The sequence below is a fragment of the Hemiscyllium ocellatum genome, chromosome 22 (assembly GCF_020745735.1).
Source record: "Hemiscyllium ocellatum isolate sHemOce1 chromosome 22, sHemOce1.pat.X.cur, whole genome shotgun sequence".
Taxonomy (NCBI): Eukaryota; Metazoa; Chordata; class Chondrichthyes; order Orectolobiformes; family Hemiscylliidae; genus Hemiscyllium; species Hemiscyllium ocellatum.
The window spans coordinates 12,373,045-12,386,398 of NC_083422.1; the positions used below are offsets into that span (position 1 = coordinate 12,373,045).

A 13,354-nucleotide genomic window follows, 5' to 3' on the forward strand; every position below is an offset into this window, starting at 1 on the left:
CTGTCTCACTATTCCCCAAACTCTGCTCTGTTTCCTTGACCATATTAGTTCTACTAATCACCTAATTTTCTGTCCTGACAGCCATGTTAACCAACATTCTTAGTAGCTCTCTCTTTTCAGAATGTCCCTCTTTGATCAAATCTTGTCTTTGTAGTACAAAGATCACAGTACAAGCAGAGAGTTTGAGATGTTGCTGATAGTTTAAGGCAGTTTTTTTTATTAAAGAGTGTCAGTTTTAAATATCACATGAACAGAGTAGGCAGAGTAAATATAGGTTGGAAGGTTTACTGATTAAAATTGGATGAACAATTCGATCATTTCAAACTCTGTGACCATGAAGTCTTCCTCTTACGTTGGCTGAAATGTTAACCAGTAACTAGAATGGATCCACCTCAAGAACCCTACTTTGTATGTCTTAAACTCCCACTCACAACTGCCCTTTTTTTTTTACATTTTTTGAAGTTGCTGATAAACCTCATGTCAATTATTTTTAATGTAACTTATTCATTTAATTCTCTATTTATTGGGAGGTTCCCAACTCCTGTGTCGCCAACTCTGTTATCTTGCTGCATTACATGACTGAATGGAATAGAATCCCTACAGTGTGAAGCAGACGACTGAGTCCACATCAACCCTTTGTAGAGCATCCCACCCAGATCTACCACACCCCTGTAACCCTGCATTTTGCATGGCTAATCTACCTAAGCTACCCATCCCTAGACACTATTGGCAATTTAGCATGGCCAATCCACCTAACATGCACATCTTTGGACTGTGGGAGGAAATTGGATGCAAACATGGGGAGAATGTGAAAACTCCACACAGACAGTCATCCCAAGGGTGGAATCAAGATCTAGTCCCTGGCAGTGTGAGTCAGCAGTGCTAACCACTGAGCTACTATGTCCACCCATAATCATGTAATTATATCTCATGAAAGGGAAGGTTTGAATTGAATTAACTTTATTGTCACCTATACTCAAATGAGTACAGTGGAAAGTTTACAGGATGCCACTCATGGCGCCATCTTAGATGCAAAGACACCTAGCTACAAATTCCAAAGCTCTGGTGTAAATAGCTTTTACCATCTTTTTGACAGTTTGTTTAAGTATGCTGGTCATGAGTCTCCTTCTTATCAGCCCTAACTATGGATACACGAAGGCTAGTTTCTAAGTTATGTTCTTGGTGAGGTAGCAAACTATATTCATCACGACAGACATTGTTTCATATCAGCTCAGCCTCACTGCTAAAGGAGCTCCCTGGACTGGAGAGACCAAACTATATTGTGAAAAAACATCATTGTTTCTTTCAGTTACTCACTTTGAGAAGAGAATACCTTCTTGATTTATTACAACTAATGTATCTATTTCTTGGTTTTTGCTGTGATACAAACATATGAGCACAAGATAAGAGTAGGCCTGTTGTTCCTTTGAGCTTATTCAATAATATCATGGATAATCTGTTTTCAACCTCAACTCTACATTCCTGCACATCCCAGATAATCTTTCATGCCATTGATAATCAAGGATCTATTTATCTCTGCCTTAAAAATAGTTAAAGATTCTGCATCCCCTGTCTTTTGAGGAAGGGAAATCAAAGACTTTCAATCTTCTGAGAGAATATTTATTTCCTTATCTCTGTCATAAATAGATGACTCTTACTTTTAAATAATGACTTCTAATTCTAAATGCTTCCACAAGAGGAAACATCCTTTCTACCTCCACCCGGGCATGTCCCCTCAGGATTTTGTGTTTCAATTAAGTTGGCTCTGACTATTCTAAACTCCAGATGAGACAAGGCCAGTCTGTCTAGCCTTTCCTCATAAAGCAATCCACATATTCCGAGCAGTGAACAAGTAAACCTTATCTAAACTGCTTTCAATGTGTTAACATCCTTCTGTATGTTTGTTGACCAATACTACGCACACTGCTGCAGTTGCAGTCTCAACAATGTCCTATGTAACTGAAGCATGATCTCTCTGCAGTGACAGTCAATCCCCTCACAATTAAGCATAAGGTTAGCTTTCCTGATTCCTTGTGCACACTAACAAAATGTGCTCCATGCAATAGGACACTCAGACCACTCTCAAATCAATTCTCTGCTAGCTCTCAACATTTAAGTATTACACATTTTTTTCCTTTCTGCCATAATTGAGAATTTCACCCTTTCCTACATTATACTCCCTTTGCAAGGCCTTCGTCATTCATTTAACCTGTGTCTATTCTTTTGCATGCTTCATATGTCGTCTTTACAACTCACTTTCCTGCCTATCTTTGTGCCATTGGCAAATTCAGCTACCATACCTTTGATTCCTTTATTCAAGTCTCTTGTCAAAATTGTAAAGAGTTGGGGCCCCAGCACTAACCCTGATGACAACTTATGACATCCTTCCAGCCTGATACATTCTGCTTCCTGTTAACCAGCCAATCTTCTATCCATACCAATATGTTTCCCCAAAACAATAACCTTTGATGTGACACCTTATCAAATGTCTTCTGAAAATCTAAGTACAATGCATCCACTGGTTCTCTTTTATCCTCAGTTCAAGTTACTTCTTCCAAGAACTCCAACAAATTAGTTGATTTAACTCTGATAAAACCAGGTTGGCTATGCCAGATTTATGAGTGCCCAGTTGTCCTGATTCTAAGAATAGCTTCTATCATTTTCCCTTTGACAGATGATAAACTAATTATTTTGCAGTTTCTTGCTTTCTGCTTCCTCCCTTGTTGAGTAAAGGAGTTGCAATAGCTATTTTCAGTTATAAAGGAATCTTCTCTGAACCTAACACATTTTGGAAAATTAAAACTAACGCAACAACTATCGTACTAGCTCCTCCTTCTTAGATCTCATTAAGGCGTTTTCCTTGATGTGTGTTACTCTCAGAAATGGGTTTCTGATTCTTTAAATGTCAGTCAAACCTCTTTTGTACATGATTCAACATGAAAGTTTCATACAAAAAGACAATGGATGGCTTGGAAGATTCATCCTACTTTGCTTAACTTAATTAGTAATTTGGTTGTGACTAACTATTACTTCAATATTATTTTAAAACATGTAGGATTGTTCTGATTAGTTGGGGAATTGTCCTGAGAAATGAACCAGCAAATGGGCATTGCCTATTTTGTTAGCTTGAATCTGGCCCAATGTTGTACATGTTCTTCTGCACACAAGAAACAGAGCTCTGTATGTTAATAATATGTATCATGAAATTCACAGAAATGTGCACGCTGAGAGTCTGACTGAAAATCAGCTGTCAGCATAATTCTTCATACACTCAGGATTGTCCAAAAGAAATCTATGCTGTAATTGCTGTCTCTAGGTATGCAATTAAAAATCCAACAAACATTTCTCCTGCTGTCTATCCCAAAGAGATGTAGGTGCTGAGAGTGGATCAGCCTGTCTACCAATGTGTTTTCCAGGATCTACTGTCATATAGATCGTTGTCTTGATAATCAAACTCAAAGAATTTTCTTTCTTCTATATTGCAACATATTTTGTTTGCTCTCAGAATTAAAATTAATAAGATAAGCAATGTCATGTGATAATTTTGAATATTGAGATGAGCATTCCAAGATATTAACAGGGGATGACAAAGCAGTTATAGATAAATTATTTCCACTGGCTAGGAATTCTAGGACTAAGGAGCATTCTGAGAAGTAGGGCCAGACTACTCAGGAGAGATGTTAAGATGCACATCTGCACACCAAGGGTGGGAGATGTCTGACACACTCTTCCACAAATGGCAGTGGAATGTTAAATCTTTTTTCTTAGTTTTAAATCTGAGGCAGATTTATTTTAATTAAGAGTAATGGGCCTCAGACAGATCGATGAAGATAGGCCGCAGATCAGCCACGATCTTATTGAATGGCAGAACAGGCTCGATGGCTGAATGGTCTACTCCCGTGCCCAAGTTCCATTAAATATTGGATGAGTTAGAGGCAAAATGTTGAAGACTGGATACATCTTCATTTCTGACTGTGTCAGAAATGAATGTTTTGTTTAGAATCACGTTCAGAAGTCCATCACATTTTTAAATGATTTTCAGTTTTCTGGGTCAATGTGGAGACCAAGGAAAATTGTAAATCTTATCCAGATTTTGGACGTACGTTGGAGGTCAATTTTGGCCTTCAATTAGAAGTAAAGTATTATTTAAGAATATAACTTACAGATGCTCAGAGAGATAAAAGAAACATTTGCACTGCACTATTTCGTAATTACATTGTATAATGCAGATGGTGTTAGATTGTGTTGGGTGGCAACTGTCATAACAAGTATAAGAAATATATTTCTGTTTGGTTCATTTTACATTGTAGCATCTGATTGATTCAGTTTTGGTCATTTTCCTTTGTGTGAGCTGACAAGAACACAGTAGGAAGCAAGTAAAAAAAATTACAATTAACTCATCAGAAAGAGAAAATTATAGACACATGAAACATTATAGCCAGGTGAAGTTAACCAGCATATACTCTCACACAAATAAATGATTATATCATCCAATTTCGACATTTGCTACAGCTCTACTAGATGATAATTAGCGGCAATAATGCTGTATCAAAAATAAAAAAAAGTCTATAAGAAATATGCTGCCAGAGTAAATCAATAAAAGAGAATTTTAGTAGGTGGAGGAGGAACATTGGATTGAAGAGATGTGCTTGACAGTGTTACGTAGTGTATTGTAACCAGCATAGACTGGTGTAGTGAGTGGCATTTTTAGATTAGATTACTTACAGTGTGGAAACAGGCCCTTCGGCCCAACAAGTCCACACCGACCCGCCGAAGCGCAACCCACCCATACCCCTACATTTACCCCTTACCTAACACTACGGGCAATTTAGCATGGCCAATTCACCTGACCCGCACATCTTTGGACTGTGGGAGGAAACCGGAGCACCCGGAGGAAACCCACGCAGCCACGGGGAGAACGTGCAAACTCCACACAGTCTGTCGCCTGAGTCGGGAATTGAACCCGGGTCTCAGGCGCTGTGAGGCAGCAGTGCTAACCACTGTGCCACCGTGCCGCCCACGTTGTTATGTGTTGTTAACTCAGTGAAATATGTTCTGGTGTTTTTTTCTTTAACTCACAGGATCGAGCTCCAAATCCAAACAATAGAAGGACCAGCACAGCAACATTGACAGTTGATGTACTTGATGGAGATGATCTTGGCCCAAAATTCCTTCCATGTGAACTGGTCAATAATACGAGGGATTGTCGTCCTCTTACATACAAGGCCAGTTTGCCTGAGCTTACGGAGCCAGTAAGTCTACATACCTGCTTTCACCTTACCTGTTTTCTACTGCACAAGCGCTATGGTAAAATTGAGGGAATTGCTTTGAGCACTTTAATGTAAATAAATTACTGAGATGTTACATGCCTGTCTTAATTAGTCATTCATGCTCTCACAATGGAAGTGAAGTTTACTTACACAGAAATAATTTCCACCAATAATATTGCTATGAAAGTTTTACATTTGCAATTAAGTAGCCTATATTTGTAATATGTTTAACTCATTAATGTGGAAGTGAAAAAAAAAATAATGTATTGTTGAAGGTATTGTAAAATTTCTCAAAAGAGAATAATTCAACATTTAATGCACAGCTCATCCACAGAAGCAATATTTGTTGATATTTTCCACTTCAAAGCCCTGATGGATAGCAAGGATTTTTGAAACATAATAATTGGAAAATCTTGGGCAGAGGACATGCAAATCCCCTCTGCAGAGTCTGCACGCATTATAAGCAACTGAAGTAGAAAATTCTGATTATTTGTGGTAGAAAGAGGGCTCACGCTAAAATCCGCAAATTTAAATGTGTCAAATTAAGAGGAAAACTTGAAAATAACGTCATTAAAATTGGGATTACCAATTCATAGACTCCTTCTTTTGTAACTATGTTTCTTTGTTTGATCTCTCTGACTTTATCTGGACTTCCAGCTGGAGTCTGGACTCCAAATAACCACATTATTTCAAATGAAGAAGCTGGAGAAGAAATAAAAATATTGTTATCTTGATCCTATTAGCTTTCCAATAATCTTTCCTTCAGGTTCGCTAACTATTTTAAACTTCTTTTATGAATGGCTTTAGGATGAAAAATCACATTGGTCTGAAATAAGATGAGCTATCACTTTTGACTTCCTTGCGTTTACGTTGGTCTGTACATTAGGAAAATACTTGTAACCTGTAATGTTATTAATATGTGGCTGTTTGAATGCCTAATGTGCACTGTTTTTGGTGACTTCTTTTTCATATTGCTAACACCTCTGCTATAAAGTAACATTACTTTGGAGGATGTAACCAGAGAGCAATATAGGTGTAGACAAATCAGAAATGCCATTTACAGCTGTATTTGTACCAGGTATCATTTGGAAAACAAGTACACAGCCCTTTATAGTAGTTACTTTTGGTCTTTTGGAAAACTCTAATGCATTTTTCTTTTGTGATAAACTGCTCAAAGGCTTTTGCAGGAAACTAACCATGTTACTCCTTATTTCCAATGTTAGAATGAGAGTGGTAAAATGTCTGGCTATCTCTGGGCTTATTTTTTTTCAAGGTAGTCAAGCTGTGCATCATTGTACAGGTGCTAGAAATAATCTCCTTCAGACTGTCTTTAGTTCTCATCAACTGAGTTGCAGTTCGATCTAAGAATGAAAAGGTTAGGACAACAAAAAGTCTGGAAATACTCAGCAGGTCAAACGATATCTATTATTGACCTTTTTCTCAAAATTGGGAAAGGTGAGTGTCACTAACTTTAAACAAGGGGACAAAACGTGTGGTACTGGAAAACCACAGCCTGTCAGGCAGCATCTGAGGAGCAGGAGATTCGATGTTTCGAGTATAAGACCTTCATCAGGACCATTTTCTCAGATGCTGCTTTTGTTTTTCCAGAACACACTTTTTGACTCTGATCTCCAACATCTGTAGACCTCACTTTCTCCCCTTTTAAGTAATTGGAGGGAAGAAGTGCTGAAAATACAAGTGAGGCTCTGAGATCATGTGGAATACAGGAGAAGACTAAATGACAAAATGAGGCAAGGAAAAAGAGGATGGTAATAAAACATAGTTAAATTCTCATCAATGACTGCGATGTGAATGACTGGGAAAAATGATTATGAATCTTTGAGTTCATTGTTGAGACCGGAAGATTATAAAATGTATAATTGAATTGCAAGGTGTTGATTCTTAAGGTCATGTTGGACTGTATTAGAAGAACAAAGGTAACAGAAGTTTCAATGAGATGAAGTGGGAGAGGGTAAGGAAATGTATTACAATGACAGGTGGCCATTGCAGACTGAGTTGAGATGCTGCAGAAAACAGTTACCGATCAGTGTTCAGTCGTCTTATTATAAAGTAGGCTGTATTTGAGCAATATTATCATTTCCTAAATAGAATTTGTTACAAGGAAATATAAGTAAGTAAATTGTCGTTTCCCCTGGATGAATTGTTTGAGGTCCTGGATGGTAGTAAGGAAGAGGTAAAAGTGTTCATGTTTCCTCCCCTGTACTACAAGGAGTGTTGGGGATGATTGAAGAATAAACTAGGATGTCACAGAGGGACTAGTTGTTTTGAAAGTTTGAAAGGAAAAGGACAGAAAGAAAAATGTGTTTTGTGGTGGCCAAGGATGATCTGTTGAATATGAAACATCTGGGATGGAAGCTAAAAACAAGGGAACATTACATGATGGTTCTTGGATGGAAGGAGAGTGGGAAGGAGTGAAATGTGAGAAATGGAATAGACATGGTTGAGGGCCCTGAAAACCATAATGGAGAGGAATTTGTGGTTTATGAGATAGGACAACATATTTTAAGTGCTAAAATGGAAGATGGCTTTGTCACAACAGATGAAATGGAGGCAAGTCTAAAGAATAAAATGAAGCCTTATAGAATGAAAAGATTAACTCGTCTGGAATGTTTTAAAACTCACCCACATGCTAGAGAAAAAGATCATAGCACAGGTTTTGGCTTTGAAGTATATATTCACAAAACTGAACAAAGTACAACTATTAAAATTTTAGTGCTTTGAAACTTCTTTGTCAGTTACACTGACATCCATGGTAATGGGAAACAGTGACAGTCCACAATATTAGCCAAGAATACAAATGAGTGTAAAATGCTATTGATTACTTGATCCTGATACCACTGATTTTTTGGCTTCAGTTGCAAACTGTATGATTATTCACTGTACTTTATTCTGTGACTTCTGTTGCAATCTGTAATTATGTGTGATTACTGTCAGAATCATCAGTTTCAGATAACACAGTTTTGTATTTGAATTGCAGATAAAATTTATATTAGGCCTGTTACATTTACTCTTTATGTACTTTTGCGCGACGGAAAATTGAATGGAATGTGATTACGATGGAGAACGCTTGTGTGAAATATATTTAAAAAGTGAAAATTGCAGCTGCATGCCATAGAGTAGTCAAATAAAGTGCAGCTGAAACTGAATTAAATGAAATACTATTGGTCCCTTATCTGAGTCACAGCTGCTGCTGTTCCTACAGGAGAGATGCTGTCATGGCATGTCTTCAGTCTAATGCCAACTTCACACTCTACTGTATCTCACTTGCACTACACTGTGAAGTCCGTCTTTCAACAACAAAAAAACACCTAGCTCAACCCCTTTCAGCTGCCCTTCACTTTGTCCTCTGCAGATGAATTCTGTAGTTTTTCAGTTCTAATCAAATGGCAAGAATACAAACATTCATAGATGTTAGACTGAATTTTAGTGAGCTTCATCAAGGATTTCTCTGTATGAAGGACTAAAAGGTTCATCTAGTGTGTTTCTTCATGCTACTCTCTTCAGCTTACCTCGTTATCAATGGATCTACACTTCCAAGTATCTAACCATTAGCCTAGTACTCTGTATTCCTGTTGCTCCTTCCAAAGTGAATCACCTCACAACTTGTCCACATTAAACTCGATTTGCCACCTCTCAGCCCAGCTCTGCAGCTTATCTCGTCCCTCTGTAGCCTACAACATTCCCAATCCACTGACCTCAGTGTCATCCGTAAATTTACAAACCCATCCTCTGCCCTCATCTAGGTTATTTATAAAAATGATAAACAGCAGTGGACCCAAAACAGATCTTTGAGGGATATCACTAATAATTGAACTCCAGGATGAACATTTCCCATCAATCCCCACGCACTGTCATGCCTCTGTATTTTATGCAATAGCCTACAATGGGGAATCTTATCAAATGTTTTACCGAAATCCATAGACACCACATCAACCGTTTTAACCTCAACCACCTGTTTGGTCACCTTCTCAAAGAACTCAATAAGTTTTCATCTCCACAAATGTTCTCAGACCTGTAGAGTTTTCATGTTTAGTTGTTTATTTCAGATCTCCAGTATCTGCAATTTCTTGTTTCATTTTAGATACTAATGAAATGCTAATGCATCTAAACCTAATCCAATTGCCTCTTACCATTTACTGGAGAGACTTTCATCTCACTATCCAAAACCTGATTGCAGAATCTGACTTTTTTTCTCAACGTCAATTATCTAATTTTTCTGGTTTCTCCATATTTACTCAAATGACTCACCAAACCCTATGTTGTTCAGGGCTTGTGAATATTCTGTCCTTGGAGTTGTTTTTTTAACTCTTGCAATTTCAAGCACCTCTTGTTATGATCTATGTAAAATTTTGAGTGTATGTCTTCATTACCATTTTTCTTCTACAGATCCTTACTTATTTTCCAGTTTTTGGTCTATGTAGAAAAGTAAATACAACATAACTTTGTAAGTGTTTTAATTGTGACAAGCTTTGAGGTTTTTTTTGTTTTTAATGCAACCTTAAAATTCACTTCTCTTTATCTTTATTTTGGGGAATCAAGGGGTGAGTTACTTGCAGCAGGATTCCTAGCCTATGACCTGCTCTTATACTGAATAGTCCAGTTCAGTTTCTGTTCAATATTAATCCCCAGGATGTTGATAACGGAGCATTCAGTGATGGTAAATGTCAAAAAATGATGGCTTGATTCACTCTTGTGGTAACATGTCATTTCTGGAGCTTGTGTGGCACGCATGTAACATGCCAACTATCATCCCAAGCCTGGATGTTATCCAGATTTTGTTGCGTTTTGGCATGGACTGCTTTAGTACCTGTATTGTACAATTACCAGCAATTATCCCCACTTCTGACTTTATGATGGAAGGAAGGTCATTGATGAAGCAAGATGGTTGGGCCTAGGACACTCTCTGAGTAATTCCTGCAGATATGTCCTGTGGCTAAGATAATTGATCTCCAACCACTACAACAATCTTCCTTTAGGCCAGGAATGAGTCCAACAAGTGGAGAGCCTCTCCTCAGATTCACATTGCTCGAGCTCCTTAATGCCACACTTGGTTAAAAGCAGTCTTGATATCACTCTTGCCTCACCTCTGGAATTCATCTGTTTTGTCCATGTCTGAACCAAGGCTGTAATGAGCTCAGGAGCTGAGTGGAGCTCAAAATGAGCAGGGTATTGATGAGCAGGTAGGCTTGATAGTACTGTTGTTGATATCGTCCATCACTACTGATGATTGAGAGTAGATGTTTGGGGCATGAAGTGGCCAGATTACATTTTATCTACAGGACATACCTGAGCAAATTTCCACCTAGTTGGGTAGATGCCTTTATTGGAACAGCTTGGCTCAGGGTGTAGCGTTCTGGACCATAAGACTTAGTGATATTGCTGGAATCTTATCAGAGTCAATAACCTTTGCTGTATTCATGTCTCCAGTGGATTCTTGTTATCAAGTGGAGGGAAACAAATTAGCTGAAGACTTGCATTTTTGATGTTGAGGATTGCTGGAGGAAACCGAGTTGGACCATTCACTTTTGGTGGAAGATTGTTGCCAATGCTCCAGCCATATTTTTTGTTGGCTTACCTCATTATTGAGAATTGGGATGTTTGTGGAACCTTCTCTTGCAGTGAGTTTCATTGTCCACCAACATTCACAATGAGATATGGCAGGACTGTGGAGTTTAAATCTGATTCATTGGTTATAGTATTACTTAGTGTGGGGGACTGGGACGAAAATATTCAGCCTAAGACTTGTTCGTACCAATCTGAATTAAAGAGAATGACTCACGCCACACAAACCTTGAGTTATTGACTGTTTATTTCATGAGCTCACGAGGAGAGACAAGTTGACCACAGAGAGTTGCATGGTTATATAGGTTACAATCATTTAACAATTAGCAAACTATTAATTGAAACATAATGAGTAAGTGGGCAATCAACCCAGTTACTAGCCCCAGTCACATAGCTGTCTGGTCAGTGCTGGTTAGTATGTGATGAGCAATGTTAGCATAATAGTAGATCCTTGTAAAAGAAGAACATTCTGGGAAAGAGTTTACTATCAGGTGCTAGTACAGCTACAAGGTCAGCCATCTCGCTGAGCCTGGGAACATACAAGCAGACACTAATATGAAAAATAAAATGGATTCCAGGCTTTTAATATGTGACAAAATGGCTGCTTGGGTTATAACAAATCTCCTATACTTGGCTATCTATCACATGCTGCGTATGCTGTTTGGCATGCAAGTAGTCCTGTTTCTCTTCAAGTTGGCACCTCATTTTTAGCAATATCTGGTACTGCTCCTGGCATGCTGTCCTGCTCTCATTATTGAACTAGGTTCATCACTTAAATTGTAGAATGGGGGATACACTGGACCATAAGGTGTAGATTGTGCTGAAGTACAATTTGATTGTAGCTGATGGCTAACAGCACCTAATGGATGCCCAGTCTTGAGTTGTTAGATTTGTTCAAAAGTCTATCCTATTTAGCATAGTGTTAGTGCCATGTACCTTAATGGAGAGTCATCTCAACAGGATGACAGGACTTTTCCTCCACAAGGATTATGCAGTGGTCACTCTTACTTGCATGAACAGATGCATCACAGGTCAGTGAGGATGAAGTCACATATGTAGTTCCCTCTTGTTGATTTCTCACTAACTGTTGCAAACTCATTATAACTACTATGTCCTTTAAAACTTGATCAGCTCAGTCATTGGTGGTGCTGCCCAACTCCTTCTGCTGGTGGACTTTGAAGTCCCCTACCCAAAGTATTTTCTGTGCCCTTGCCACCCTCACTTCTTTCTCCAAGTTCTGTTCAATACAGTGGAGTACTAACTCATCCATTGAATGGTTATGATTGTGGTGGTGGGAGGAAGGGAGAAGGGAACAAAGTGGTAATCAGCAGGAGGTTTCCTTGCCCATATTTGACCTATGCTATAAGATTTCATGGGGTCCAAGGTCAAGTTAAGGACTCCCACGACAACTCCCTCTTGTTTGCATACCACCAGTGCTGGGCCTATCCTGGTTTTGTAGCAGGGCATATCCAGGGATGGTGATGGTCTTATCTGGGACATTGTATGCAACATCTGATTTCGTAAGTGTGACTATTTCAGGCTGTTCCTTGATTAGTCTGTGAAACAGTTCTCCCAGTTTTGACAATGAGAATTTTAAAGGTTCAACAGGGCTGTGTTTGCTGTCATCATGTCTGGTGCCTTAGTTTTTTTTTAGATTACTTAGTGTGGAAACAGGCCCTTCGGCCCAACAAGTCCACACCGACCCGCCGAAGCGCAACCCACCCATACCCCTACATTTACCCCTTACCTAACACTACGGGCAATTTAGCATGGCCAATTCACCTGACCCGCACATCTTTTGGACTGTGGGAGGAAACCGGAGCACCCGGAGGAAACCCACGCAGACACGGGGAGAACATGCAAACTCCACACAGTCAGTCGCCTGAGTCGGGAATTGAACCCGGGTCTCAGGCACTGTGAGACAGCAGTGCTAACCACTGTGCCACTGTGCCACCGTGCCGCCCACGGTGCTGCTAGGTAGTTTGTCCAGTTTCATTGCTTTATTTCCCTTTCCAGACATTGATACAACTGAGTGGCTTGCCATTGCAATTAATGCCAAACCCATTGCTGTTGGTCTGAATTGCCATGGAGGTTAGACAAGGTGATGCTGTTAGTTTCCTTCCCTAAAAGGCACTAGAGAACCAAATGGGTTTTTCCAACCATTGTCAATGATTTCATGGTCATCATTCCAATTTTAGTTTGAGATTTTTTAAAATTAAATTTGAATTTCGCTATTTACCATAGTGGGATTTGAACCAGGTTCTTCCGCATATTACAATTCCAGTGGTGAGACTACTCAGCCATCACCTCCCCCAAAATCTGAAACGTTGATTTTGTCTTCATCCCAATAGCTATTCTATAACCTGCTGCAGATTTTTAACAGTTATTTCAATTTCATTTCAGCACCTTCAATATTTTGCTCATTCCAAAATTTACACTGCAGTGCCTTTCTCACATTGTGTAACCTTTGACTTGCCATGTGCAATGCCTCGACCAATTTG

General features: G+C 39.0%; 1 protein-coding gene across 1 annotated transcript in view; it reads left to right on the top strand.

Moving 5' to 3' along the window:
- Positions 1–13,354, top strand: part of pcdh15b (protocadherin-related 15b) — a 642,771-nt gene that overhangs the window by 157,191 nt on the left and 472,226 nt on the right. The window contains exon 8 of the mRNA XM_060841768.1: positions 5,082–5,252. Coding sequence (XP_060697751.1) covers positions 5,082–5,252 — 171 coding nt within the window. The remainder of the gene's footprint in view (positions 1–5,081; positions 5,253–13,354) is intronic.